This window comes from Macaca mulatta, chromosome 5 (assembly GCF_049350105.2).
Source record: "Macaca mulatta isolate MMU2019108-1 chromosome 5, T2T-MMU8v2.0, whole genome shotgun sequence".
Taxonomy (NCBI): Eukaryota; Metazoa; Chordata; class Mammalia; order Primates; family Cercopithecidae; genus Macaca; species Macaca mulatta.
The window spans coordinates 113,882,056-113,909,737 of NC_133410.1; the positions used below are offsets into that span (position 1 = coordinate 113,882,056).

The window sequence follows — 27,682 nt, forward strand, 5'->3', positions numbered from 1 at the left end:
GACTTACCTGAAAATTACTGAGTATTCAGGAACCCGCATAATAAAAAGTATCTATCTTTTCTCACCATGTATATTCCAATTCTGTTGCCTTAGCCCTGATATTTTATATTTTTGACATTACACTAACAGAACACATGCTAATGTTTAATAAATGTATAAAAATGTTCTAATACAGTGTTATATTCTATAGATATGAACTCTTTCAATTGTATGAAGTTCTGTGTTTGAAACCATATTAAATACTTCCAAGATATAAAACCATGTTCTACGTATTTTTGTAGTTTATAAGGCATCAAAAAAACTGGACCTTGTACTGAGAAGCAGTGAAATAAGTGTTAAGCACATTCACTATCAACTAACCTGTGTGGACCACAATATTCCATAATAAAAAAAGTAACACAATAAAAATTTCATCTCAGAGTATTGCTGAGAGTGGCTGAAGACAGAATTCCAGTGTTTCATATTTCTTCATGCACATTAATGCTTTCAAGTAGCATCACCAAGACTGCATTCATGGTATTTAAAAAAAAAAAATGCCTGAGATGTTTTCTCCCAACACACTTATGATGCAGAAGGAAGGAGAAATGTTTGGGTGCATTCAGTTCTTCCTCTATTTACACGTTTTGAGTTTTCAACAAAAATATATTCTCTAGAAACTAGGATAAGGAATCATGTTCTTTTTTCTTTTCTTTCAGTATATGAGAAAAAAATATATAAAGAGAAAAAAAAAAGAAAAATCCCTGGAGTATTTTATGAAAGACTTATACAAAGCACTCATTCTACTGACATAAGGGCAAGTGTAGGATTATAAACTTTTTTATCATAAACAAAATTAAATTTTTATGATCATATGCTCATTGCTTAAAATCCCACAAATGAAAATTTATCATGGAAAAATAGAGATATTTTGAATACTAAAATCCTTTATTCAACAACACAGAAATTTCACAAAAACAACTTTACTGGGCAAATTGAATGTGATTTTTTTCTACTTTTTTTTTTTTTTTTTACAGTTTTGTACATGCCCCATAAGTAATTTTCTTTAATAAATACACTGTTTTCCAAAACCGCTTTTTAAATAATTGCACAAGCATACATACACCTTACACAAATATCTATTAGAAAATTTAATAGATAACTGCACAGTTCAGAAGAGGAGAACACTGTGAAAGGAGTACATTTTGTGGCCCATGTTCCTGAAATATCTGTTTTGCAATTGTGAAAATGGAATCCCTCCTAATATAGTAGCTGTCTTTTATTCACTAGGAATACAGATCTCAGTGTGAAATGCCAAATTTAATAAAAAAAAAAATCTGAAACATTTAGCTGTTACATGAGAACCAACTGTTTGATATCACTGTGAATCTAACCATGATCAAAGACCCACTACGGCTTTTTGCTGAACATATTTGACCCTGAATACTGTGTTCATTTAATGGCTTTCCTTTTTTCATTATTTGATTACAGATACTTATCAGCTTAAAGACTTTATATGCTTTAGCATTAATTGCACAACTTACATATCAGGGTTTCTGATTGAAAGGAACAGAACATTCCTTTCTTTTAGTGATTGCTTAATATTAATTCATAATAAGCCCACCATCCCTCGCTCCCTATAAATGTGTTTAGAAGAAGGAAATTGAGTGTTGGGAATTAAGCAACCAGGAGACATCTTTACATACTCCTACAGTGGGGGAAGACTTCCTATTTTCTCTCCCAAGGATGGAAACATTTCTACTTTGAATCTGACTCCACTTGTAGACAGACAGGCAGAGTCCATTGGAAAGCCACTTTGGTCTGAAGGCCTAGTGAGAGGTTTGCATTAATGATGTTCTTCGTGATGTTACGGTGCTGAGTGACAACTGAAAAGGAAATTGGCTCACTGCACTATGTATCAATGCCTCAAGTATTTACCATGCTCTCCCCAAATGCTGGCAGATTATGGCATCTCTCTATCCACGCCTAGGGAGGACAAGATCCTGTGTGCGTAAACCACTCTTACAAAGTTTTTTATTCAGTTTATCTGATATATAATTATTAAGTTGTGTATAGTTGTCCACACAATCTACATTCTGAATTTTCTTGACAGTGAATATAAAGCATACAGCGAGGAATTTTTAAAAGTTACATTTCATTGGTATTTTAAAATCATGAAAAATGTAAACCTTCAAATCACTGCCTTAGGTTTATAATGATAAGCTTTACAAGTTCTCAGTACATGGACATATGAAAAAGAAAACTAGAGAAAGGCCAGAAGAGTCATCTCTTTCTTCAACATCACCAATGAGAACTTTATATGCACCCTACATTATATAAATGGAGTTTAACCAAAAACATTAAAAAGTGGGTGGTATAAAAGAACAATATCAAGAATAAAAAACATCAGAGAATGAATGAAACGCTAAACTTTCTCATTTAAGTAATCAACAAATTTTCTTTCATTAAAAAATGAATTGACATGTAAAACACCACAGTTTACAATATACAGATTCATTAGTTCCTTTAAAAAGCAAACAAACAAAAGAACACCAAGACATGCAATACTAGAATGTATTTTAGACTCTCAGTATACTGCTATGAGATCTTTATGTTATTGTATGCCTAATATAGCCTGACTAGAAGTTTGTTTCACTTCATTAATAACAATCATCATTTTCCAAAGAGCAAGGCAAGCTTATTCAAGTGTGAAAGTAAGTTTTCACTTACTTGTAATTAATTAGCAAATTGGTAAACAAAAAACAAAGAAAAATAAAATAAACTAATGGATAAAGAAAAAAAAAAACTCATACAGCTCTCATTGGTCCCACAGCAGAAGCTGAAATTCTAACTAGATTGAAACCCTGAAAGAAATATACATCAAGTAGAAAGCTATCTCAAAATTAATACAGTATATAGCACATTTTAGCTTGTAATCAGTTAATTCTCGTCTCTAAACATGGATGGGTGTAACACATCATGAGTTTTTCTTGAAAATGCTTGTTGACCATAACTGTGGACCATGTATTCATACTCTACGTGAGGTAAGTCACACTTGATTTTCAAATTGGCATATGTGCATGCTTTGTCCACCCTCCCCCAGTACTTTCACCATGAAACACTCTTTCTGCTTTTTAAAAAATCTTTTCTGTCCTATCATATCCCATTCAAATCTACAACTAAATTTTTAAAAATATTCACTTACTAGTCTTACCTAATCTTTACAGCCTCTTTCATTGTACCATACCCATTCTCTTCTCAAATTATCTTTCTTCGCATGATTTACTTTGCTAACATTTTTCAGCAAGCTAATGGATGTAGTGGGTTAAATCAACTGGCTAGCGGACAAAGAACAAAAAGTTGCAGTAGGCAACTTTTATACTCTACATATTTTTGCTTAACCCTGTTCTACTCCTGAAACTGAAAATAGTATTTATAATTGAGACAAACAAAAATAAAATGAAATGTAAATATTTGTCCTGATGGGATGGTCTTAAGAACCCTGACTGTGATAAGAAAACCAACTCCTACATGAAAAGGTAGCACAGGTTCTATGAAGCATTAGATCCTTTGTGTGTAGATTGTAGGGGGAGGAGTATGTCTTGCATTTATGAAATTCCACAGACTGCAGCCCTGCCTTCTCAGGATGAAAGCGTCAAGTGACAAGAATGGAAATGGCAGCAATGGAGCATTTTACTGAGGGACTAGGGGAAGACCACTAGTCCAACTGGGTGGCTATGAGAAAAGAAAATAAAAAGAGATAAAATGCCTCACTTTTATGAATATGTTTAATTCTTTGTAAATTAAAAATATATCAAGTCCTGCCTCAAGGCAGAAGCCTTCAACATATTCAAGTGTTAAAACTACCCATTTAATATCATACATGAAATGAAAACATTGGGGTAGTTTTTATTAAGATTTTTTTCCTACAGAAAAAATAAGAAAACAATTAAGAAACAATAAAACGTATACAGCCCATGTTGGGCTGGGGAAAAAAAGTCAGTTATAAATTTCCCCCTCCTAAGATATGATACTTTATTCTTTAGCCTAAAAAACACTGTTTTTATAAAAAAAAAAATTATACAACTGATTCTGCATTTTCCAACTACTCTGAGTACTCCGCCTTACAGTGCAACCCAGGACAAGTCAACTACACTAAGTATTTGGGAGGTATACCCTTCTGTACAGCTCGTTTGTAAGCAATGCAAGTGCATAACCACTACTCTAATATAGTGCTCAAAAGATTAATTGAAACTTTCATAACATCTTCCCCTCTTATAACAATAAAACTGAAGGTAACTGGTGGATGCATCATCATCTTTTAGTCTTGTAAAACTTGGCATCAAGTCTCTATGGAAAGATGCATGGCAAAATGGTGCCAGTGCTGCTGCTGCTTCTAAACCACTGGCAAAAAATAGTTAAAGCTAAAATTTATTGCTCCAGATTTAACTTGCAGAACCATACTGTTGTGTACAAACTGTTAATCTCCATAGATGCTCAGACATGATTGTCTCCTTGTGTCTAAACACACAAAATACAAGCTGCTATCTGTACAGTTTACAGTACTGAAACACATATATTTGAAAATGAAGTATAGATATGTACTTTGCAAATTTACATGATTTTACAGCAGGGGTTTACCCAAACTTATTTTTTACAGCCACTTTCAAAATAGACAACAACTTCACTACTATAGCTAAATTACATCAAAGAAAGAATCAGGGTATTGAAAGTAAATAGACTGGCCAATTCTCCAAGCTCCCACATTATTTTTATGTCTTTTTTTTCTTTTCCTTTTTTTTTTTCTTTTTTTTTTTTTTTTTTTTTTTTTTTGAAGAAACCCCTATATGTAAAGTGAAAATAATTTCTGGATATTTTCTTCAGTGGTGGACTAAGCAGTTTCTTAAAACAAGACATTAGTTTGCCCTTCATTTCCAAATGCCTTGAAAATAAGATATACTACTGCTTTAAAAGAACCATCGGAATGCTTCAGCGCTGGGAACAGGTGTTCTCTATAAAAAAAAGAGCAAGAAAACAAGTTAAGCTTTCTTTCTATGCCAATATAAAATTAGATTTTTCTCTTTTACACTTCAACAATATTTTTAGCTACCAATATACAACATAATGACTTGTATATTTCAACATTTAATAAAAAGAAGAAATGCTCAATCTTATGACAATAATTAGAATATTGAATTTAATGCTAACTTGCTGAATATACTGATTAAAACACATTGGTTTAAAAATATAGGAAATGTAGCCTGAAACACACATAGGAAGCAGAATAAAGGGAAAGTTCAACCTCTTAACCAATATTAGGAAGACCAGTCAGCACAGGTACTTAAAATCTTTATCTGCCTTGCAGAATGCCTACATCATTTTGAGTGGATCATCTTACTGTCACGATAACATGCACACAGAAGGCACAATCACATCATGAAAAATGAAAGGATTCACTTTTGCTAGTTAACTTTCTACATTAGTCATTTCTAATGATAGCTATTTATTTTGTATTTTTGTATTTCTAAAGACACAATCAGCTATGCACATGGTCTTAAACATGAGTGAGACATGTAAGCATTCTATGCAGTTAAAATGACTATGATTAAATTACTGTGCTTCTAACCACCCTAACAAAAATGCAACCAAAAACTGAAACTGAAATTTAGGCCACTGTTTTATGTACAAAAATCACAATATATACATACATATCCAATTATGTAAAGCTGATGTTCAAAATTCAGTTAAGTAATTTATTCTGAAGATTTTCTTAAATGACAGAATACTAACAAATATCAATATTACCTGCAATACTTATCAATTATTAAATTCTAAACACATTTTATAGTCAAATGAGAACTATACTGATAAAACATATCACTGTTTCAAAGTGAGTTTCTATTTTCAACAAATTAATATATATAAAAAGCACATTGATTACTAACCAATGATATTCAATGAAGAATAACCACCCTATTGAATTGTAAACATACTATAAATGGTTTCTCCAAAGAAGTATCAAGCTAGCACCAAAGTATAAACAATCCTCCTAACAAAAAGCTTATAGTTACTACGAGGTTTTCTTGTGAGGTAAATGGTAATTAAGCTTGAATTTTCTATGTACATTAACATCCAATAATTCCTCATGCCATATCCTTCTTTAAAATGTATTCTAATGGTATACATAAAACAATCACATGAATATACAGTGAAGATATGCAAGAAACAACAAGCTAAGAATACATTCTCCTGTAAAAGAAAGTTGATTTTATTCCTTAGACCAGCCCAACAAGCCTGTATAAATCGTAAAATGGCTGCTAAGGATAAATAAGTATATAAATTGATGTGCTGAATGTAAGTGCCAATATATTTACTAGGTAAACAAAAACACATGAACACATACATATACACACATTTCTTGTAATGCATCTTAAAACATTGTTAATAGCACTTGACTTTTGGATTTCAGAAAATAAATACAAAATTCTACTAAAAACCCTCTAATAATTGAGGTTAGCTTTTATTTACTTTCTCACACATGTTATTTGGTTGACATTGTCCTATTGTAATTATGTCATCTAGTAATAAAAGTATTGATTAGGATGTCAATTAGAAATCAATAAAATATTTTGGAAAGCAAACCTGCTTTTCACTATCTGTACTAAAATAAGTGTTAAAAAGACTGTCCTAACAACAAACACAATAAATTTCAAAATGACTGTATTAAGAACAAATCATTGACAAATGACTATCTACCTACTCCAAGTTTGCATATACGTATACAGAACAAATCTACCCGAGCAGAGTTTCCTAAAAGCAAAAACAAAAAAGTTCACTATTCCCATGGAAATTGTACTGATCTTATTAATATGTTATGCCTTACTCCTGATGGTTTCGTCGGTTTTCTCCTTTCCAGCTCAGTATGCATACCTGAATCTCTATCATTTGATTTAGTTGGTAAGGAAAACCTCTTCACTACTCTCTAAAGTTAACTTTTGAATAAAGTTAATAATTATATGCTTTGATTACATTAATTTAATCATTATTAGGAAGCTATATGAAGTAATAAGAAAGAACATTCCCATTCTAATATTCATGCCTTATACACACACAAAAGCAATAAATGAAAACTTAAAAGTTTATACCAGATGCTAACTCACTGGCTGATGCCAACTAAGAATAAATTTTATATAAGTATGCACACTTATATAAATGTAGTCATTTCTAACGAGATAAGTTAGATCCAAGCATATTCATGCAATTATAGATCTATGGTTACAGATTCACATATGAAAAATAAACATGTGCATATATATTCATATATATTCACATTTATGTGTATATGTATGACACAGAGATGCCAACTTACTCTCAGATGCCAACTGGAAACAAGATTATAAATATATACTTATGTAATCTTGTATCTTGATAAACATATATGTTTACGAAGATAAACAGCAAAAATATATGGAGTACATTTTTTAAATGAGATGAAGTCCTTATGTCTTAGATATACTTTTAAATCTCTTTTCCAATTCTTGCTCCTCCTGTGCCCCTTTCAGTTATTCAATTTTATTTGCAACATTTAGAAAAAGCAAGCTCATCAAATGCCACTTAGGGTCAAAGGTCATTGTTGTGGGAAAAAAAGATAATCATTTCTCAATACCTGTTAGCAGTAAAAATTAATTAAACAATGCAAACATGAGAAAAGCAGAGCAAAGGTTTTCTACACTTACTTGATGTTACTGTGCATCGTGATATTACTATGCATACATTGAGACCAGTATGCATCCCCAGATGTAAGAATATGGACAGTTTATTGCAGGAGAAGTGAGAAGGTAAGCAGGGAAGCCTCTTTTAAAAATTATTTCTTCCTTATGTTAAGATCCTTGAGGTCAAGAAGCCTAAAAATGATTAGTTGGGAAATCACCAAATAAAATATGTGAGAAAAATTAGGAAAATTACTGGTGCAGTAATTAGAAAATAATCAAGGCACACACCAGAAATTTGTAGTAAGGTTTCTGTAACTAACAGTTGTATTTCAGGATTTTAAGTGTCAAAACTCTTTAGGGGCCTGTAGTCTACCCAAAACAGATGTATATTTAATCTCCTGCCCACTTTTCATCAGGAACAATGGAAATGTACTTTAGGACTGATTGAGTTTGTTTCAGCCAAGCTGGGTGAAGCATGAGTTTGTTTCAGCCAAGCTGGGTGAAGCAACAATGTTTTCATAGATAAAATGTGGAGTTAAAACTATAGGTGTCTAACTAAGTTTATACTAATTTGAGGACACGTATTTTTTCATTCTGTCAACTAATGAGGTTATCCTTGTAAGAAGACTTGTTTTTAAATGGTGCAGGGGCTCAGCACACCAATGTGGGAGATTAAATACCCTGACCAGCTAGCTACCTTTGGATTATATAAATTCAAAGTCCCAGCTAGGGATTCACACTCTTGATGAGATTACAGTGACTTTCTGGATCTCAGTGTTGCTTGCAGGGGATCTTTATCCTGAGTGACAGGAAAGCCAGATTCCCCTGAAGAGAAGGGGGTGGGGAGGTAAAGAATAGAATTGAGTTGATCAGCATTGTTTAAGGCAGCCTTCACTGTTCATGCAGGTGCAAACACTGACACACAGCCATCTTGCTCCCAGGAGGCCTGTGGAGAAACCTGCAGCTCCAGCTCTCTTTCTGGTACTGCTGTAAAGCACAGTGTTCCACAGAACTCATCCCTACACAGGCCAGGTACAACACTACCCTCAAGTCTAAAGGAGTCTTCGGTTTCTCCCTAAATTACATGAAAAATAAGGGAATTTCCTTGAATAAAAGAATAATAAAATCCAAGTCCAAGTACATTTTATATTTACTTTTAAAAATAAATTTAAAAATTAATAATGTTCCTGGAAGATATATATTTCAGTTTGATTTTCATTAAATCAGCAGTGAAGAAATAATTAAACAACCTAAAATAATAAAGAATACGAAAGGCTTTCACCTTAAGGATTTTAGCATGTTTCTCTTTTCATACCTGTGAAGAAGTCACATGGAAAGTGGTATCATCAGGTGAAGAATGCATCTACATATTCTTGTTATAAATATGTCAAGTCTAATAAAACATCAGCTCCTAAAAGCTGAAAATGGGGTATCTCTAACTCTGTACATATGAGGATATGTGGATTGGCCATTCATATCTAGGTACAGTGTGTAAAATGTAGCAATATTTACAAAATTGCACTTAAAACTTTTAACAATATTAGACCTGAGATTTCAAAAAGGAAATTAATAACTTTTGATGCTGAAATTCACCTTACATACAATTTTAAATTGAGATCATGATTATGACCCTAGAAATGTCTAGAACTAGAGTTAAACCTATCTTTCCAATATTTATTCATATACTTTCAAATCAAAAATTTCAGTGACTCACCTAGGCCTTCAAAATTCTACTGTGGAACAAGACGGCTCTCATGATTTCCAACTGGAGGTCACTATTTGGGGATACCATTATTTCTATACTAATCAAAAATAATTTCCTGTTTTCCCATTTCTTATTAAAGAAACAAAAGTCATGAAATCATTTTATGATTCCCATATAATCGTGAAGCATGCTTTTATCCCAACCAAACTTAGGGTTATTTTAGGCTGTAGTTAGCCAACACCACCTATTGTATAACCTTTTGAAATACTGTTTTCACTATGAGGAGGCCCACTATAAGTTTCTTAGACTCCTGGGCATCTGAGGCCTTGCTACTGGAAACCTTCACTGTATTCAAGTCTATCATTTCACGCTAGAATGCAAAGACCTTAATGAATCACTGAAATTCTGCAGTAGAAAGTATGCAAATAAATATGACAAAACATAATAATGGACCCCATTGTTTGCCTTTAGTTATTCAATTATATAGATTTCATTTGTGGCTATATATAAAACTTTCAAACTTCAGAAATTTCTGGATGAACAAATGCAAGAAGGTTCCTTATGGTGAAAAAAACTACCTTTTTTTTCTGATTTGATTCATGAAGAATGCTAAAACATTGTTATACAGGTTCTTGATTATGTTACTGACAAAATTTCAAAATCTACTTGGAGAAATGGAAAGTTGTATTACATATACAGTATTGTGAATATGAACAATCAGACTGACACAAGTTAATGCATAGTAATATGAATCTTTGAATAATTAATAATTATGATATAAAATAATACCAAGCAAAGGTGAACACCCCCCCAACAAGTTTTTAGCAGAAAGATGTTTCTATATTCCATTTGTAAGTGATAAATTTTAGAAATCATAGTCTAGTAACTAAAATAGAGTTATTAGAAAACACTGGTAAAGTATAGGCTAATAATATAAGAGAACCATTAATGATAATCACACAGTCCAATAATTTACTGCTATTATAAACAAGACAAGATTTTATTAATAATATCTAAATTTAATATTTGGAGTAATGTAAGTATATACTGTTTCCATTTTTTAAATTATACCTCACTTTTTTCTTCTGTGTTATAATAAATCCATATTATGTATTTAATGTATAGCAGATTAATTTTTCCCATAATCCAGATTCATTTATTACATAACTGTATGTCTTTGGTATAATCACACCTTATTTTGGTCATTACCCAAATATAAACTAAAAACAACTTTCAACATCATCCACTAACTGGAATATTAGAACCCTATTTAAAAAGGGGGAAGTACCAAATAACTAGATAATTTTTATGACATAACTTTTGGAGGCTTTAAATATTATTATAGGAAACATTCCATATTTTGGTTTCCAAATTGCCATTTGTGACCAAGATTTCTCCAATTAATGATGGAGAACTAGAGATGGCCTTTTCATTGATAATTGATTCTCCCTTGGCTGTTACTCCTGTTGCTCTCTTTGCCTTGCACTCCTACACTGCAACCACCACAGTCACCATCACCACTGTGACAACATGATTTTAGACTGTGACAGTGTGACTTTAGGAGGTAAACCTAGCTAACTTTTGAAAATGGAAAGAGGACTTTATATATTATGTTGTAAAGGCACTAAGTCAAGTCCATATGGTGATAAAGCTTGTCATGAAAACAGATGTCTAAAGGAGAATGTGTGTACAGGGTGGGAGTGGGTTGGTGGGAGGTAAAATGATAGACAGATTAACACCACGATTCACACTGGTCCAGAAGTGAACAAAAAATATACCCAATTTTGGCCATAGATCTAATGTAACTAGTTAAGCAAGTCTCTTGATAATTCTATGTGTGTATAATTCTATTTCAGTTAAATTTGGTAAAAATACTTCAAACCACATCATTCTAACAAATAAGTAAATTTAGTGTATTATAAATGGGTACTTTAGTGGTTAAAATGTTCTCACCCATATAAAAATAAAACATAGCATGGTGGTACCATGGTAAACAGAAAGAGGAAAATCTTTCAATAATTCACAAATTTAAAAGGTATTTATCAAAACAATTTTATATATTTAACCTTATGTGTAAGAGAGAATGTGAAAGAAAATTAGAAGTAAAATTAAGATTTATAAAGTAAAAATTAGGTTAATAAAATCAATACTATACCTTCAAGAATGGTTGAAAATATTTATATATATTCCTATGTTCATATTTCATTTGCATGTATACATATGAATAAATATATGCGGTTATAGACTCTAAATAAATATGTGTGCATATATATGAATATATATGTGTGTATAAAAGTTCAACAATTCAACTTCTTCTCAAGTAATTCCTGTTGAATGCAGCAATATAGCATTAGGTGAGTTCACTGTGAATTAGCCATTGAAAAACAATGAGTAGTCTTTTCCAGACCAAGTGGTTGGACACTTTTGAAGATCTGGTTAATTTTAAAGCAGTCAGTGTAAATATTCATATAAAATACTAGAAAATGAGAAGTCACTTTATCTTCGGAGGCAATGTTTAACCTGACTATCAAAGCTATGATTTGGACACCCTCTAATTTATATGAAAATAAAGTAGTTACACTTAACCTCCATAAGCAAATCAATATGGTGTATCTCTTTTATTATTACAGTTCTGAGATCTGAGAAATATTTATTTTTTAATTACATAAAAGCGAAAATAAGTTTAATAGAAAATTTCCTGTTAGGCTAAGTCAAGTAGCATTTTGGATGTAGTCACTGAACTTCATGTGGCTCAGAATCTGTTATGAACCATACAACCACTGGGACAGGCTCCGCCTAAAATTCACAGCATGTTTTACGTTTATGAACTACTGAAAGGAATTTAGAAAACATTAATTCTAAATATTTCTGTCAACTAGATGCTATCACCAAAATAATTTACTTTGATTAAAACTATAGTTCTAAGAATAACATGTAGCTTTTGTTGTCCCTCCCTCTCTCCTTTTCTCCTTCCTTCCTCCCTCCCTCCCTCCCTTCCTTCCTTCCTTCCTTCCCTCCTTCCTTCCTTCCTTCCCTCCCTCCCACTTTCCCTCCCTCCCTTTATTCCTTCCTTTCAATTGCCATCATATGGAATGCTCAAATTCACAATCACTCTGACTTTGACTTTCGGTCTTTTCTGTTAATTATCTTTTAAAATAATAAAATTGAAAAATATACGGTCAATAATAATTTAATTTTTATCAAGTCTTTACATGTTTCTTAACTGTTTAGAAATATACTTTGGTACATCTATCTCATCAAGAAGATAAATACTATTAAGCATTTTCCACTACCATAACATCATGGTAGGCATTTGCTCTTATGCTGGAACAAATTCTCAAGTATTTAGATTCTAATTTATCCTCAGGAAGTTTTCATGAACTACCTCTTTTTCTGTAAGTATCATGTGCTCCATCCAGAGTATATAAATCTATGTAGAACACAGCCACATTCAGAATAACTAACAAAGGAAATTAATACGTTTAATTTTTCACCATAGGATTTATAAGATGTAGTGATTGATATCGTTCACATCATCATTCTTCGGTAGCCTTTTTTATATACACGATTCTGTATTTTCTTAGAAATTCTCCTTATGATTACTTAAAAAGTACACTGATATTTTGTACTATCAGTTTATTATAGGAGTTGGATAGCCTCGAGCTCCCTAAACACCGTCATTAGTTTCGAGCGCTCATTTTCCCATCTTGGCCTTTCTATGTTTCTAATTGCAGATTGCAGACTTGAAAATTACTTTTAAAAATATTTTTTAAAAATCCTGAAAACATACTTAGTTTTCCTGAAACTAGATTTTCCATCATGGTAAATGAAAAAACAAAAACAAAAACAAACAAACAAAACAAAACAAAAAAACAATGCTTAGTGGTTCTAGTGGATCTAAACCCAGACCCATGACACCTTTCCATAAATTCTGAGACATTAACTATTGCTTCTCATTTCTTATTTAAACCAGACTCAAGATGACCTTAAGTATGCCATTTCTTTTTGCCAATATGCCCCTTTCTGATTTCCCTTAAATAGTAGCAATCCTGTAACCTTCCTGTATTTCCTTCCTCTCTTCCTTGCTTTTATCTTCCCTCTATCCCTCCCTCCCTCCCTCCCTCCCTCCCTCCCTCCCTCCCTCCCTCCCTCCCTCCCTCCCTCCCTTCCTTCCTTCCTTCCTTCCTTCCTTCCTTCCTTCCTTCCTTCCTTCCTTCCCTTCTTTCTCTCTTCCAATATAATCTTTTCTCTTATTCAGGTAAAACAAAGTTTTCCAGCACTCTGTAAAATATGCCTTGAAATAAAACAGAAAATATAATACTACAGAATCACATGAGGTAGCAAGGCAGAGATCATATTAGTCTGTGTTACTTATCTAGATGTGGAGAACTAAACCAAGGATGAGTCAAGGAATTCTAAGGCTTTTAAATAGGTGTGAGATTGCTTACAGAATTTTCTAAAATTTCAATGTTAGTTTAAATGTGGCCATTTATCCATTTCTTGGACTGAAAATTTAAAATATAAATAGGGAGGCCGGGTGTGGTGGCTCATGCCTATAATCCCAGCACTGTGGGAGGCTGGGGTGGGTGGATTGCATGAGGTCAGGAGTTCAAGACCAGCCTGACCAACATGGTGAAACCCCATCTCTACTTAAAAAATACAAAAATTAGCCAGGCATCATGGTGCACGCCTGTAATCCCAGCTGCTCAGGAGGCTGAGGCATGAGAATAGCTAGAATCCAGGAAGTAGAAGTTGCAGTGAGCTGAGATCATGCCACTGCACTCCAGACTGGGCAACAGACCAAGACCCTGTCTCAAGGAAAAAAAATATATATACATATATATAGTTTCATATATATATATATACACACATATATGGACTAAGGACTAAGACCTAGAGCTAGAGAATTACATGCGTATTGTAAACAGAGCAGGAATAAAGAACATTTAAGGTTCTTTAAGCCAGGATGTGTGTATGTGTGTATATATGCATGTACATATATATTGGTATACACATATGTATACATGGAACTAAAGTCTTGGAAGATAACAGTTCCACCTAAACATTTGTTAAATTGAATTGAATTTATCAAGGGTTTACTATGTGCTAATTAATACCATATATTCACGAATAGGCAGCATAGGTATAGACCTGCCTGGAATAAGTAAAAGTACACTATTTGTAGAAACATTTCAATTTTACTCTGTATCTTGTTAACATTGTTCAAATATAATTTCTTTCCTTCTACAGACTTGTTCAATAGTGATGCTGCTGTTGCCAGATTAGTGTTTTTCAAACTTGACTGCAACCAAAAGTTTAAATACATTTTACATAGCAACTCAGCACATAGACACACATACATTTCTTTAAGTGTACATAACTGAAACAGAAGTTGAACAGTACTTGCTATTACTACATGTGATAAGCTCATACATTTTGTGCTCCATTCTATTCTAATCTACTTTCTAAAAAATCATGATGGTAAGTTAAAACATTGGTTTCATGGACCACCAACATACTGTCACCAGCAGTTTGATAAACATACCTCTATACTATAGAAAAATGAATTCATGTGAAAAGAATTACATGAGGAAAATCTAAAACCACTCCACTTCATGATGAATTTAACTCTACATATAGCAGCATTACAAAGAAGAGCTAATGTATTTTTCCTATGATGGAAACAAGCCAATATTCTCTCTCTTGTTTTTCATGGACTAAAGGTAGAGCATACAAAATATTTCATGTTTAATGGAAGACTCCACAGCTTTTCACTTCTTATACATCTACATATGACTGTTAATTTTATCCTTTTTTTCTTATCTTCACTCCATTAAGATAATCACTTCTCTAATTTATCCTAGTTTTTTTAAAAAAAAGCATTGCCAATAGAGAAGTTATTCCCAAGCATAGTTATTTTTCTACCCCGATTCACCCACACTAGTTCTTGCCATTTCCAAATGATTAAATTCATATGGTCTTCTATTCACTTAAAAATGTATTTAATCTTGTCTCATTCTCTAAATTTTGGAGAAAATATATCTTCTCTGGCATTTGCCAGATTTGCTGAAATAGAAATGTCCATAATTTTTCCTAATCTACAAACATATATCCCTTTCGCTTCTCATCCTTCTTGATCCCTGTCATTATATTATTACCAATAATCCAGTTGTGGTTTGGTGTGGGTTTTTCGACTTTTGTCTTTTAGTCTTTGGGCAAGAAACAGCACTTTCAGCACCGTCTTTCCCATAGTCTGACACTTTACTTTCTCAAGAATGTTTTCTAAAATATGAATTTTAATGCAGAAGAGACACAAATGGGATACCATTTTCCACCCATCTTGGAAGTATTCTCTTTTAGTTACACTTTGGAATTATTCTACCAAATGTTTCAAATGCATAAGTAAAAATAATAACATCAGCTATAACACAATCTGTTTTTCCTTATCTCTAACTCATCTGCCACTCCACTCAAGCCTCAGCTGACTCTCATACCAAAAGTATTGGGTCGTCATTAAAAAAATATATCTTTTTAAAAAATATTTTCTATCATCTGAAAAAACTTTTATAACAGCTGAAGCAAAGCATAAATCCATAATTCCATCTTGTCAAAGTTCTTTCTATACACTGCATTGGATTCTGGCTTAAATATTCCTTTCTCCTTTGTTTCTCATCTTTCTTGGTCAGCATTACAAATCTTTTAGGGCTTATCACTATTTTTCCCCAGAAAAACACCAGCTATTCCTATTAATGCTTAGTAACTGTCCTCATTTTTAAAAATATTCTGTTTTTAGCCAAAAACAAACAGAAAAACTTCATATAGCTACTTTACTTTTTATGTAAAATGATTATCTACCTGTTTTATTTCCTATGTATACTTATATGTATATATTTTCCAATTTTCCAAATATGTTAAATATGTTCACTTTCCAATATTTGTTACACAAGTTTTCCAACTGGAATTCATTTCTTTCTTACAAAAATTCTCTTGACTTCACAAATTCACATTTAGAATATCTCTGTGTCTTGGAAATATAATAGTCAAATAAAAGTATTGGGTTAGTAATGTGAAACATAAACACACATCTATTGAAATATATAAAAATTAATAGTGGTGATATGTCTGTGGTAAGGAAGGAGAAAGAGCACTAAATAATTGAAATTGGCTCACCACATTGACTGACTTCGCTGGATAATATGCTCAGTTTCCTAAGACATTTGACAATGCAAGTACAGGAACAAGGAAAACATGTTCAATTAGATTTATCTCTTTCCAAGTAAACTCAAGCCATATCTTTGCCAACTGCGTGATTAAAACAAATATTCAAAAACCACACACCACTAATGGACATCTGGACTTTAATGTCTGAAAACTATAAGTAACCTGTTGGTTTGTTATCTATAAATACAGTTGCCTTATTCTCCATTTTTATTGATGGTTTTAAAACTGGACTGAGAAATTATATAGCATCTTTTAGTTTGCCAACAGTATCAAGCTACATATCATATTAAAACGTTATAAGGTAGGTTGATATTACTTTCATCTTATTGATGAGGAAATAAAGTTCAGAGAAGTTATGCTGATGTACCTAACATTGTTCAACTGTTAAGTTACTTGATACTAGTGGCTCTTTTTACAATTTTGTATCTATCTGGTCACATGGAGCACATATAATTTTAAATAAAAAGAAATTAAAATCTAGGAGCTTAGTCATCTATTTCCTGAATATAATTTATGTCGTTTATTATAAACCAAAGAAATACATCTTGAATATGAGGTCTTTGAAAAAGTAATTGCTTGCTTTGCCACAGTCTCTTTAGTAAAAAATGTAGTGGGAAATAAATGGGTTAAAGATTAAGAAAGAGGAAGCCAAAAAATTCAGCAGGCTTGATTTCATACCTAGCTATGGATTCTCATGTTCTTAAAATAAATTAAGAGAAAGCCCAGAAATTTCACAGAGGAAAAAATATTTCTCATAACATTTTACAGTAGAAGTTAACAAGCCTGCTGGGACCCTTTTAGCCCCTGCAGAGCTAAGTCTTCAACATTATTAAATGGCTGTCGCATCTGAAGTATGGTACAACATAACTCAATAAACAACAGAAAACATAAGATGCTGAATGGAGGGAGGCTTTTCGATTACCCCAAAGAATAATTCAATTTCAGGACAGGTGTTTGCATGTGATGGAACAAGATATGACTCAAGGATAAAATCACTCTTACGCCCCTCCTCCAATATTTTGAAAATCCTAAGACTAATAGCAAAATGCTAGATTTAAAAGTATGTTAAAAATGGGCAGAAACACTGAAGCACAAATGAAGGAACAAAATTACACATGCACAAAATTCTCAAAATTTACATGGATTACAAAAAATATATACTTTCTTGAAAACAATTTTTTATAAAAGATTATGCTTCCTAGAACACCCTGCTTCCCCACCTAAGGTCATCTGACATGTTAATCAGTGACTAAAAGTCACATTACTAATAAAATTTAGATATTATTTTCAGTTCATTTTTGCTTTTTTACAAACTAATCTGGGAATATGAGAGAAACTATAAAAGAATTAGTCCTTTCTCCAATTTGTATATTTACATGGCCCTTCAAATAAATCTTGAATTTAACTCATGACTTTAACTAGATATTTCTATATGACAAATGCAAGCATTTATTTTTGGTATTTTGCATAATGTGAGTAAAAATAAATTTGAGAAATTAAAGCATATCCACTCATATTGAACAGTAGGACATTAGGTCAAGCTTTTTCAGAGCAAATTAAAGTGAAATGTTTCCTGCATATTCAGACAATCTGTCCAATTGAGGTTGAGCAGTAAATTCTAAGAGCACCAACAACTTTAGACAACTTTCTGAAAAGCACACTTTCAACCTATGCCTGAGAAATACTCAAATAGTATAATGTTTTACTTTGTATCCAGAAAGATACTTTGTATCCAGAATATTCCAACAATGTTTCCACCCCACCATGGATCTTCAGTCTAGAACCTGTTAAACAATGTTCCAACTGGAGCAAACATGGATCAAATGCCTGTTCTTTTTGCATGCCTTTCAATTTTCAATCTCACAGGCTATTTTATTAAATTGTTCTGTACTTATCAATCTATAAGTCTGACTATGCAAAACTTAACTATTAATTCAGAAAAGTAGATGACTGAGACTAAACAAAATATAGAGAAATACTTCAGCAATCTATTATTTAAGAATTTGAAAAGCCAGACAACTTGTATTTCTTTTATCACTAGAAACACTTTTCATTCTTAAAATATCCAAATATTTTTCTCGGATTAAATGGAAACCTAAAGTTTTTTTGTTTTTTTGTTTTTTTTTTTAATTTGCTCTTATGTGCCTTGTGTTTGCTTGTTTATATTTTGTTTGATGATGGTTGAATTTCAAACATTCTTATGGCATAATTTACAAATTAATTTTAATTGCTTTATTTTACTATTCCTAATTGCCATCTAAAACATGGCTTAGAATTTACATGATGGTTGGATGGGTGAGGGTACTGTTTTCAATAAGGAAGTATTAAAAATGTACGCTTTGTAAGTTTTTAAACTGACAGTTAAAATTACACGTATTTACTGTGTGTACAACATGATATTTGGAAGTATATAAAAAAACAACTTTAACTCCCTTGTATTAAATCCAGTGATGGAAAAATAATCTCATTGAACTTGTATTGCGGTTTGATGCCTTGGCCACAAATTCATTTGTAGCTTTAGTCAAAGACAAAATTTTCCAAGCTTTTTCTTATTATTTACAAAATTGAGGTGCTTTTTCCTATATTATTTATATGTTACATTCTAATGTTAATATACTATCATTTTGTTTGAATTTTATTGAAAAAATTCCTCTTTCCCTTTCATACTTAATTATATATTTGCATTTTTTGGCTAAAATAAAAATATTTTTCTACTGGTAATTTTCTTAATCTTGAGATGAAAAATTGAGGACTCATTTTTAAAACAAATTATGACATAAAAGAAAAATTGGTGGAAGTTTCCATTTAAGACACAAAACATTTGCATTTTATCCATAGATTTTTTTAAGTCAACAAACCTCAGAAATGTATATGTTCAATTATTGACTAAAAGCTCTTAGTCTGAGTGACACACCTATTTTACATCTGGTCTACAAGTTAATTTCCTCAGGAGGCAGGTGCCACCTTCCTGCACCCATTACAGACGGTGCTTTGTCCAGAGTTTTACAATTGCCATTTATGGTTGGGGCTCTTAGAACTTATCAGCATATACAACATGTCCCTCCTCCCCTATTACACTCTTCTGAAGTAAGTTATCAAGTTTGAGACAGTATTCGAATTTTTTTCCACCAACCCCCTTAGAAGCTTAACCTAACTTGTAGAAAAATTACGGCTGGCCTGTACATTCGGCAGATAGATTTTTAAGAGATAAAAGAAAGTAAAGAAAAAAAGGATGGCACCATCCTTCTTCCTGACTTTCCAGTTTCTCAATGTCTTCACTACAACCTGCCCTCTCTAGTTTCTTCACCAGCTGGAGGAAAGCCTCAGCGGTGGCAGTGTGAAACTTACCGCAAAGAGAACCAAGATTGGGGGCAGGGAAACCTCCTGAGGCACTGCTTACTAATGTAATTCCATAAATCAACTAATGGGAGAGAAACCAGATCTGTGTGGTCTCTAATGCTGTCCCACAGAGATCAATCATGTCACCTGAACAATGTTCAGAGACTAAGAGGCTGGGGTTGCCCATGGGACAATTTTATCTCTTGAGCCATATCAGATTGGGAAAAGTTAGAAGTAGCAGAAATGTAACTGTTGCAAATATAAAAACTGAAGGATTATCTTTGCAAGAGACAAAGTGTTATCATGTAACTTATAAGGATCTCCTATATGATCACGTTTATTAAAACATCTAGGAACTTAATATTTTTCATTTAGGATACAAATTTTTAAAACAGTTTTTGTCACACAAGGGGCAGACAGCATTTGTAAGGACTGCTTTGAACAATTAGTGGCTATTTTTTAACAGAGTAATTGACTTACTGAACAGTGGTTATGCAAATACATGGTGCACAGTATAACAGAAAAACTAAATGTTTTGTGTGCATTATCATATCAAATGTGATCAAGGGGTGATTTTATAAACACATTACTAGGGCATCATAAGATGCTCTTAAGGTGAGACTAAGCAGAAAAATAGAAGGCAGTTTTAAAAGGAACACTAGAGAGGAGGCTTTGAAAAAAATCTGGATGACAGTCCCAACATATCCATGCGAATCTGTCTTAATTTCAGTTTTCTCACCCTGAAAAAAAAAAAAAAAATGACTATCTCCAGTCTTTGGGATGAGAACAAGTCAATGGGAAGAGTGGCACATGAGGCTTGAAGTGATAAATAAGAATATATGTTATTATTATGATCCAGATGTTAATGGCATCCATAATTCAAAGCCAACAAATATTAGCTATGGAGTTTACATCTGGAACCCACAGGTAATATCCACAATGAGTCCCCAAGTCACTGCCCTCAGCCAGGAACCCATCCAATCTCTAAAACATTTTCTCAGATGAGGATGAACCAAATTTAAGAGAGAAACCAGGTCAGCAAGGGGATTTTCACCTCCCTGCAATTCCTCTTCCAGCTTTAGTTCAGTCATGGAAGCCCTGTCACTCTGACGTGTGCTCAGCTGGTTTCCTACAACCATAACTGTATTTGCAGTTTAAGGCAGTCATGATGGCATTGTCTTTTTTAATGATCTAGATTGAATCTTACACAATTTTTTAAAGTTTTTATTTATTTTCGCCAAATAGTATTTCGCTAATAATCTTAGCCTTGAAACACGACCCAGGCTCTGATAGAAGGGGTCTGAAGTTAGAAGATCACCTTGAGAGTTCAAAGGAAAAAACCAGCTTCCTCTTCCATCCATACCTCACCTCGTGAAGATTAACAGAATTTTTGTGCGTGGTAATTTTTAAAAAGAAGAAAATGGAATTTTGTGGGATTTTGTCCTCAAAATGCCTGAAGAATTTAAATATCACATCAAGCTTGTAGGAAAACCATCACATAAAAAAAATTACACCAGCATAGAAATTTGTGCAGAAAACCTACTGGTACTCATATCAAACTCCTCCAGGGTCATTATTTACTAAATAACTCAGAATTACTCAGTTACTACATATCCTAAATTGGGATGCAAGTAGTGCCACGAGTCTAGCTAAAGATGAGGCCTAACAGCAGAACCAAACTTATAATTCTAGATACTACATTTCAGGAGGAAAAATAAAAGCCATGTTGTCCTTATCATTTGGGAATAGAGTATTTCAGTATGAACTGAATTTTAATTTCCCGTAGTCCTTAGAAGTTACAATAAATTAATCCAGAAAGGAAGATTCAAAAGCTATTTTTTGCCACCTAAGAAAATACATGGACCTGAATTATAGTTGCTATTCTCTTTGCACAAAGAAAGTTGCCAAAGAAAATACAATAAACCATCCAGGAGTAAAGTTAAACTTTCCAAAAAGAGCTGATGCATCTTATAAAGAAAAATAAATGCAAATGCAATATTTTGATGAAACTGATCATACCCAATAGTGAGCATCAACATAATTCTGATATTTTTAGAATCCTAGAGTGCTATCTAGTTTGATTTACACCATTAAAGTTTTTTTAAAAAACCCTGTATCTTCTTTGTGTTCAAATCTGTACCAAAGATCTTTAACTCTTCTCTTCATTATTTTAAAGACTGCTTCCCAGTTCATAAAGAAAACTCCTTTAAGCAGTACTCACAATTTTTAAAATAATTTACAGATACCCCTAAGATACCTTGTGAGAGCCACTCTCATCCTGCAATTCACCCCACAGAATGTTAAAATGTTAAAGCACAGAATGCTAAATCCACCACCTACAGTCTCATATATATATGAACATCTAATTATCTACCCTGTAAATTTTATCAAGAGACTATAACTACTTGTCCACATTTCTTTGCTTAATATACCATCAAAGTCATTTACCTGTGATTTTTCATTTTTCCCCTTTTTTGTTTTGATCAGGACACAATACAAAATTTGTATCCAACGTATCAATCTCTGTATGTAGCATAATTCATAGCCTAATTTAACAATTACTTTAGTGAGCATCTGTACAATATCTGTTTTAAAGACCTATAGGTAAAAGAAACTATTATTGACCATATAAGGTATCAACCAAAACCGTGCTTGGTGTATAGACCAACTTTGTAACCACAAAATGGTTACTTTGTCCAATGCAGAGCCCAAGGGAAATACTTTTTTTGTAACTGAGTTTTAGAAATTATTCATTCTGAAACTATATAAAAGAACTTTTTAAACAAAATCACTCTCATCTGCCCTGAAATTAACTAATTGCATCCCTTTATTCTATGTCACATCTCCTTAAAATTTGCAGGTGGAAATCCGCTTTCTACACAGTTTCAACTTTCTCCAAAAATATCAGATATGCAGAAAATGAAATAGGAAACAAACATTCTGCCTTGATGAGTAGAAAAACGATTCTAGAAGGGGGTAGGAAATCCCCTTCTGAATCCAGGTGTTTCAGCTTCAATGAATACCGTTGTGTGGTTTGTTATTGTTTTTTCAATGAGAACAGGCTTGTGTGCCACAAACTGTGTCCTCACTGTTATAACTGGGCCACTAACTTAGCCTGTAAACTTGCATAGGATGTGATATGTCCAGTCCTTTGGTCAAAGATGCCCCACCCTTTTTAATAAGGAGCAGGAGGCATTTTAAACCACCAAGGGAAAACATTGAGCATACTGAATGTGAAACTTCTGATTCTTCAAACCAATTACATTATTTCCCCCCCAGGGATAAAAAGGAGGGCACTCTCTCTATCAGAAGGGCGGTGTCACGTGAAGTGCAGCTGGGGCGGGTGGTGGAGAGGCCAAGCCTTTCGCAAACCACCTACAACTCTTACCACCTGAATGAAGCTTCTGAGAAGGGGTACTGCATCTTGAAGCCAGACAAGAATCCCTGAAGGGGAGAGGGAGTGAGGAGGGAAGGGGGGAGACTGGGAAACAAGAAATCATCTCCTCTGACCTCTAGTGAAGTGCCAGGTTTTTTCTTTAGCTCTTCACATTTTCTAAATTTGCAGATCTGGTGTCCCGTTTTGCGATTCCTGCAACTGCTGCAAACGCCACAGTTGATGAGCCTCTTGCAGGGCACGCAGACCCCACACCTTTTCCTCTTCTTCTTGGCTGGGTTGGCTCCGCCAGCTCCCCCTGAGGAGGACGAGGAGGAGGAGGAATGATTCTGCGGGCAGTCTGCCAGATTGGCAATTTGAAACGCACTGTCTGTGACGGCTGCTGAGGCTGCTGCGGGGGAGTGAAGGGCTGTCATGACGATGACCCCTGGAGGTAATGAGATGCCCCCTAAAGCCGGGATAGCGGAAAAAGTCCCCACGCGCTCGGGGAGATTCATTATCTCTGCTTCAGCAGCGCCGCATTTGAGCTTGTTCATGCATTCCCCCGCCAAAGGTCTGCAGTGTTCAGGGGATAAGGTGGAGAGGAAATTAGTATTTGCCATTTGCAACGACGGCTCTGGCGGGCAGCCAGCTTTCCCCAGCCTCTGGGAGTCGTTTCGGTGGTGCATGCTGGTCCTGCTGCCGCCGCCGCCGCCGCCGCCACCGCCGGCGGGGAGGATCGCCGAGGAGGAGGAGGCGGAGGAGGAGGCGGCGGCGGAGGAGGATTTCCTGCCGCCCCCACCGCCCCCGCCCCCGCCCCCGCCGCCGCCGCCGCCGCCGCCACCCCCGCCGCCACCCCCGCCGCCGCCCCCACCCCCGCCGCTGCCCCAGAGCATGGCGGTGGCGGCGGCGGCGGTGGCCGCGTTGTCGCAGTTCCAGGGGGACATGCCGATGCGCGCGGCGGCCGCGGCGGCGGCGGCGCTGCTGGGGAAGATGGGGGTGGTGATGCGCGCGATCTTGGCCGCCTGTGGGAAGGCGCCCCCGTTGGTCTTGTAGAAGGAGGTGGCAAAGGAGCGGTAGCGCTCCATTTCCGAGTTGTAATCCACAAGGCTGTTCAGAGCCCCTTCGGGCAAGTGGCTTTCCTTGGGCAAGCCCGGGGCCTCCGGGCTCGGCCCGGGCTCCACGCAGACATTGGTGTTCATGGTGCAGGGGGGGAAGAAGGGGTGCAGGGTGGAAGTGGGGACCGCCTGGTCCGACACCTGGGTGGAAAAGGGGGAAAGGTGGGGGGGAGGGAAGGGAGTGATGGTGGTGTTGGGGTGGGGGCCGAGGCGGGAGGGGAAAGTGGGTTCGGGTGGGGAGAGCAAGGTGAGGGCTGCTTTATTCCTCTCTGGGGCTCATTTCCACAGACGGTGAATTCCCAGGCAGCGTCTTCCTTTGCATTATCCTCCAACTGTTACAACTAAAATAAAGAAAGTCATTCCAACGAGCTGCACGAGGAAAAAGATTAAAAATAAATAAACAACCTCCCTCACTAACCCACCGCAGACAGCAAAAGCTCCCACATTCTTCCATCAGGTCCTTTGCATAAGAATCACCAAGATGTGACCCCCCCCAGCCCATCCCCCCAACGCTCCCAACCCCCCTCCCTCCCTCCCCACAGCAAACCACAGCTCCTCCCCCCTATTCTTATAACCCTCCTGAGAAAATGTATTAATAGCCAGGATACCCAGGGAAAGAGGGAAGACGGGGGTGACAAACGCCTAAGGAAAAGGGCAATTGGAGTGCTAAAGACATGCAAATCATGGGTGGGAGGGCGATACTACCTAGAAGCAGAGGGCATTTAAACATTATGAAATGTGTGAACAAGTGCTGCCTGGGCATGCAAATGCTGTAAAGTAGAAAACAGCAATGGCCCTATGAGGAAAATGAACAGGAAATTAGCAAATGAAGTACTGAGAAAGTCTACAATACATCCGAGTATAAACTGTAAGCAAACACAATACAACTGAGAGCTAAGAGACTGCCCACATACAATCTGAACTAAAGAGGCAGGGAAAAAAGAACTACCAGCTGCCACGGTGTCCTTCTGTGTCTGCGGTCATTAGTTTGAATCCCAGCACAGCTGGCTCTGTTAGGGTCTTAATTCAATGGACCAAGGACAGGTCTCAATTGTACAAGCCATTTGGTGGTGGGGCTTGGTGGGGGTAAGAGGGTGATGTTCTACTTGATTTTTTTTTTTTAAGGTAGAAAATAAAGATAAGCCACATAATTACATAGATACATATTTGTATCAGCAATGTCTCAGGTTTTAAACCAAGTGCCTGCAGCCTCTTTAAGAATATTCCTAATCATTCCTAATAGAGATTGCTGTCTCTTCCCAAGACAAGAAGAAAGCATGGCACTTTTTGAAAAGGATCTCTCACAATCACTGATTTTTGCATTGAGTAAAAGGGGGGGGGGGAGCCCTTAAGGTGTTCTTTGCCAGAGAAAAATAACCATTAAAATTATTTTTAAATTGTGCTCTTTTTAAGAGGAAAGTTTAATGTTAACTGGGTGTTTGCATTCATCTCCTTGCTTACAGGCCATTATTATGCTTTAGGAAGAGGTATTTTAGTTGTTTATTACAGAGGGAGAAGTACATCACAACCTTTTAAGAAGTAAAGCAAAAGCATAAAGTGTATATTCACCTAAAAAACCAGTTTCTTTGTTTCCAGATTTTTTGGCCAGAATATCTTTTTGTGACATCTTTTGAAGCCCATAGATTGGTCTAGAATGTAGAGTTCAGGGAATTCTACATGGGGGCCCAATAGTCTCAGTCTCAAATATTCAGAGTTCAAAATGGTTATCAATTATAGTAATTATGCTTATAATTAGGTTAATGAACCAGTTTTGCCCAAACTCCAAGTGCAAAAACTTCAAGACCTACTGATGAGGTGCTCTAAAAAGAGGGGTTTATGTAAACAAATCCCTATTAGGCAAAGTAAATCAAGATAAGGAACCTCACCCCAGGCTGGATTAGAAGCTTGCAGGCGTCTTTCAATCACAGCAAGTCCCTAATCACTCAGGAACCACCTCTGTGGTTTCGCATTAGGGAAAACTGCTCCCTTCTGAGGTCTGGGGGCAATACAAAAGGTGCCCCCAAAATGCTCTTGGCTAAATATTCTTGATGCTTGGAAGGGGTGGGGGAAGACACAGCAAGAATATGCATATAGCTTCAGTTTCTGCGAATCACATTGTAACTGCAAGACCATAATAACTGCTACTCAGTAAAAACTAGTTATGTCAACCATGCATTAGATATCATCACATTGAGTGGAGGGAAAATTTTCAACGTTTTAGTCTTTTGACCTTGTTCCAAATAAAGAAATAATTTAATGTCCCTTTTTTAGAGTCTTAGAGTGGTGTTTCCAAACACAAGCTTTCCTTGCTTTTCTGATTGCCATCACCACCCCCTTTCCTACCTCAAGGTTTAATACCACCAGAAACTGGAGAAAATGATTATGCCCAGTATCCAGGTCATTATTGTTTAATCAATGCATCTCTGGAGCATGAAAAAGGTATCTAAGCCACAGCTATTGTTTGGATTTTATTAAAAAACAAAATAAAACACACACAAATAACTATAGTTCTATGCCAAAGCTAAATTAGAGATGCATACTTCATGATCCTGTTTTGCCTTTAAACAATGTGACTGTACATGCCTAATATTGTATGTCTGGTCTACCAGAGACATAGAGATCAAAGGTCATATTTAACATTCAGGAGGAGGGGCGGGTGCAGATTAATTAATAAATTAATACAGCGACGCTTTTTCTTGCTGGAGTCCAGCATTAATAATCTACTTTCACAATCCCAACGGACAGCAAACATTTAAGAGAAAAAAAAGCCAGAGAAAGAGAAAGAACAATCACTTACCAGTCTCTTTTTATTTGGGGAGCCTTAGAATTTGCAGACGCTGCCAGTCTGCCTTTAATTAGTTGCACATCACCCCCTAACACAAAGAAACACAAATCCAGATGTGTCTTGGCAGCTCCCAATTACAACTTTAATACTTGTAAACAAACTGTTGGGGAGGGGGGATAAATAAATATGCGGATCAAAAAAAATACCTGTAAATGGCTTTTTTTTTCTTGTTGCAGAGAGAAGGAGGAGGAGATGGTGTTAGTGGTGGGGGTGGAAGGAGGAGGAGGTGGGGGGAGAGGAAAGAGTCGAGTGTGAGTGTATGTGTGAGAGCGCGGGGCTGTTGTCGGTGGTCTCTCCTCTCCCAGCGCGTTGCTCTCCGTCCGTCTCCAGTCGCTGTGTGCGAGGGAGGGAGGGAGCCGGGGAGTCTCTCCTCTCTCTCTCTCTCTCCTCTCT

General features: G+C 35.3%; 1 protein-coding gene and 1 long non-coding RNA gene across 4 annotated transcripts in view; one reads left to right on the forward strand and one right to left on the reverse strand.

Moving 5' to 3' along the window:
• Positions 1-903: 903 nt before the first annotated feature.
• On the reverse strand, positions 904-27,630 carry CXXC4 (CXXC finger protein 4). 2 transcript variants are annotated; one of them, XM_028848653.2, is made up of 4 exons: positions 27,436-27,630; positions 27,242-27,317; positions 23,464-24,785; positions 904-4,988 (listed from the first exon to the last, which is right to left on the reverse strand). In XM_028848653.2, exons 3-4 carry the CDS (start codon positions 24,526-24,528, stop codon positions 4,944-4,946), a joined length of 1,110 nt encoding a protein of 369 aa, XP_028704486.2. In that variant the 5' UTR covers positions 24,529-24,785; positions 27,242-27,317; positions 27,436-27,630; the 3' UTR covers positions 904-4,943. The 2 variants fall into 2 exon arrangements, with proteins under 2 accessions (XP_028704486.2, XP_002804221.4); XM_002804175.4 differs by lacking the exon at positions 27,242-27,317.
• The window catches only part of LOC106998442 (uncharacterized), a 160,899-nt gene continuing 156,752 nt past the window's right edge, over positions 23,536-27,682 (forward strand). Inside the window, exon 1 of one of the 2 annotated variants that reach the window (XR_003729732.2) lies at positions 23,536-23,780. This is a non-coding gene — a long non-coding RNA (uncharacterized LOC106998442). The remainder of the gene's footprint in view (positions 23,781-27,682) is intronic. The other variant, XR_013417529.1, reaches the window with a different exon arrangement.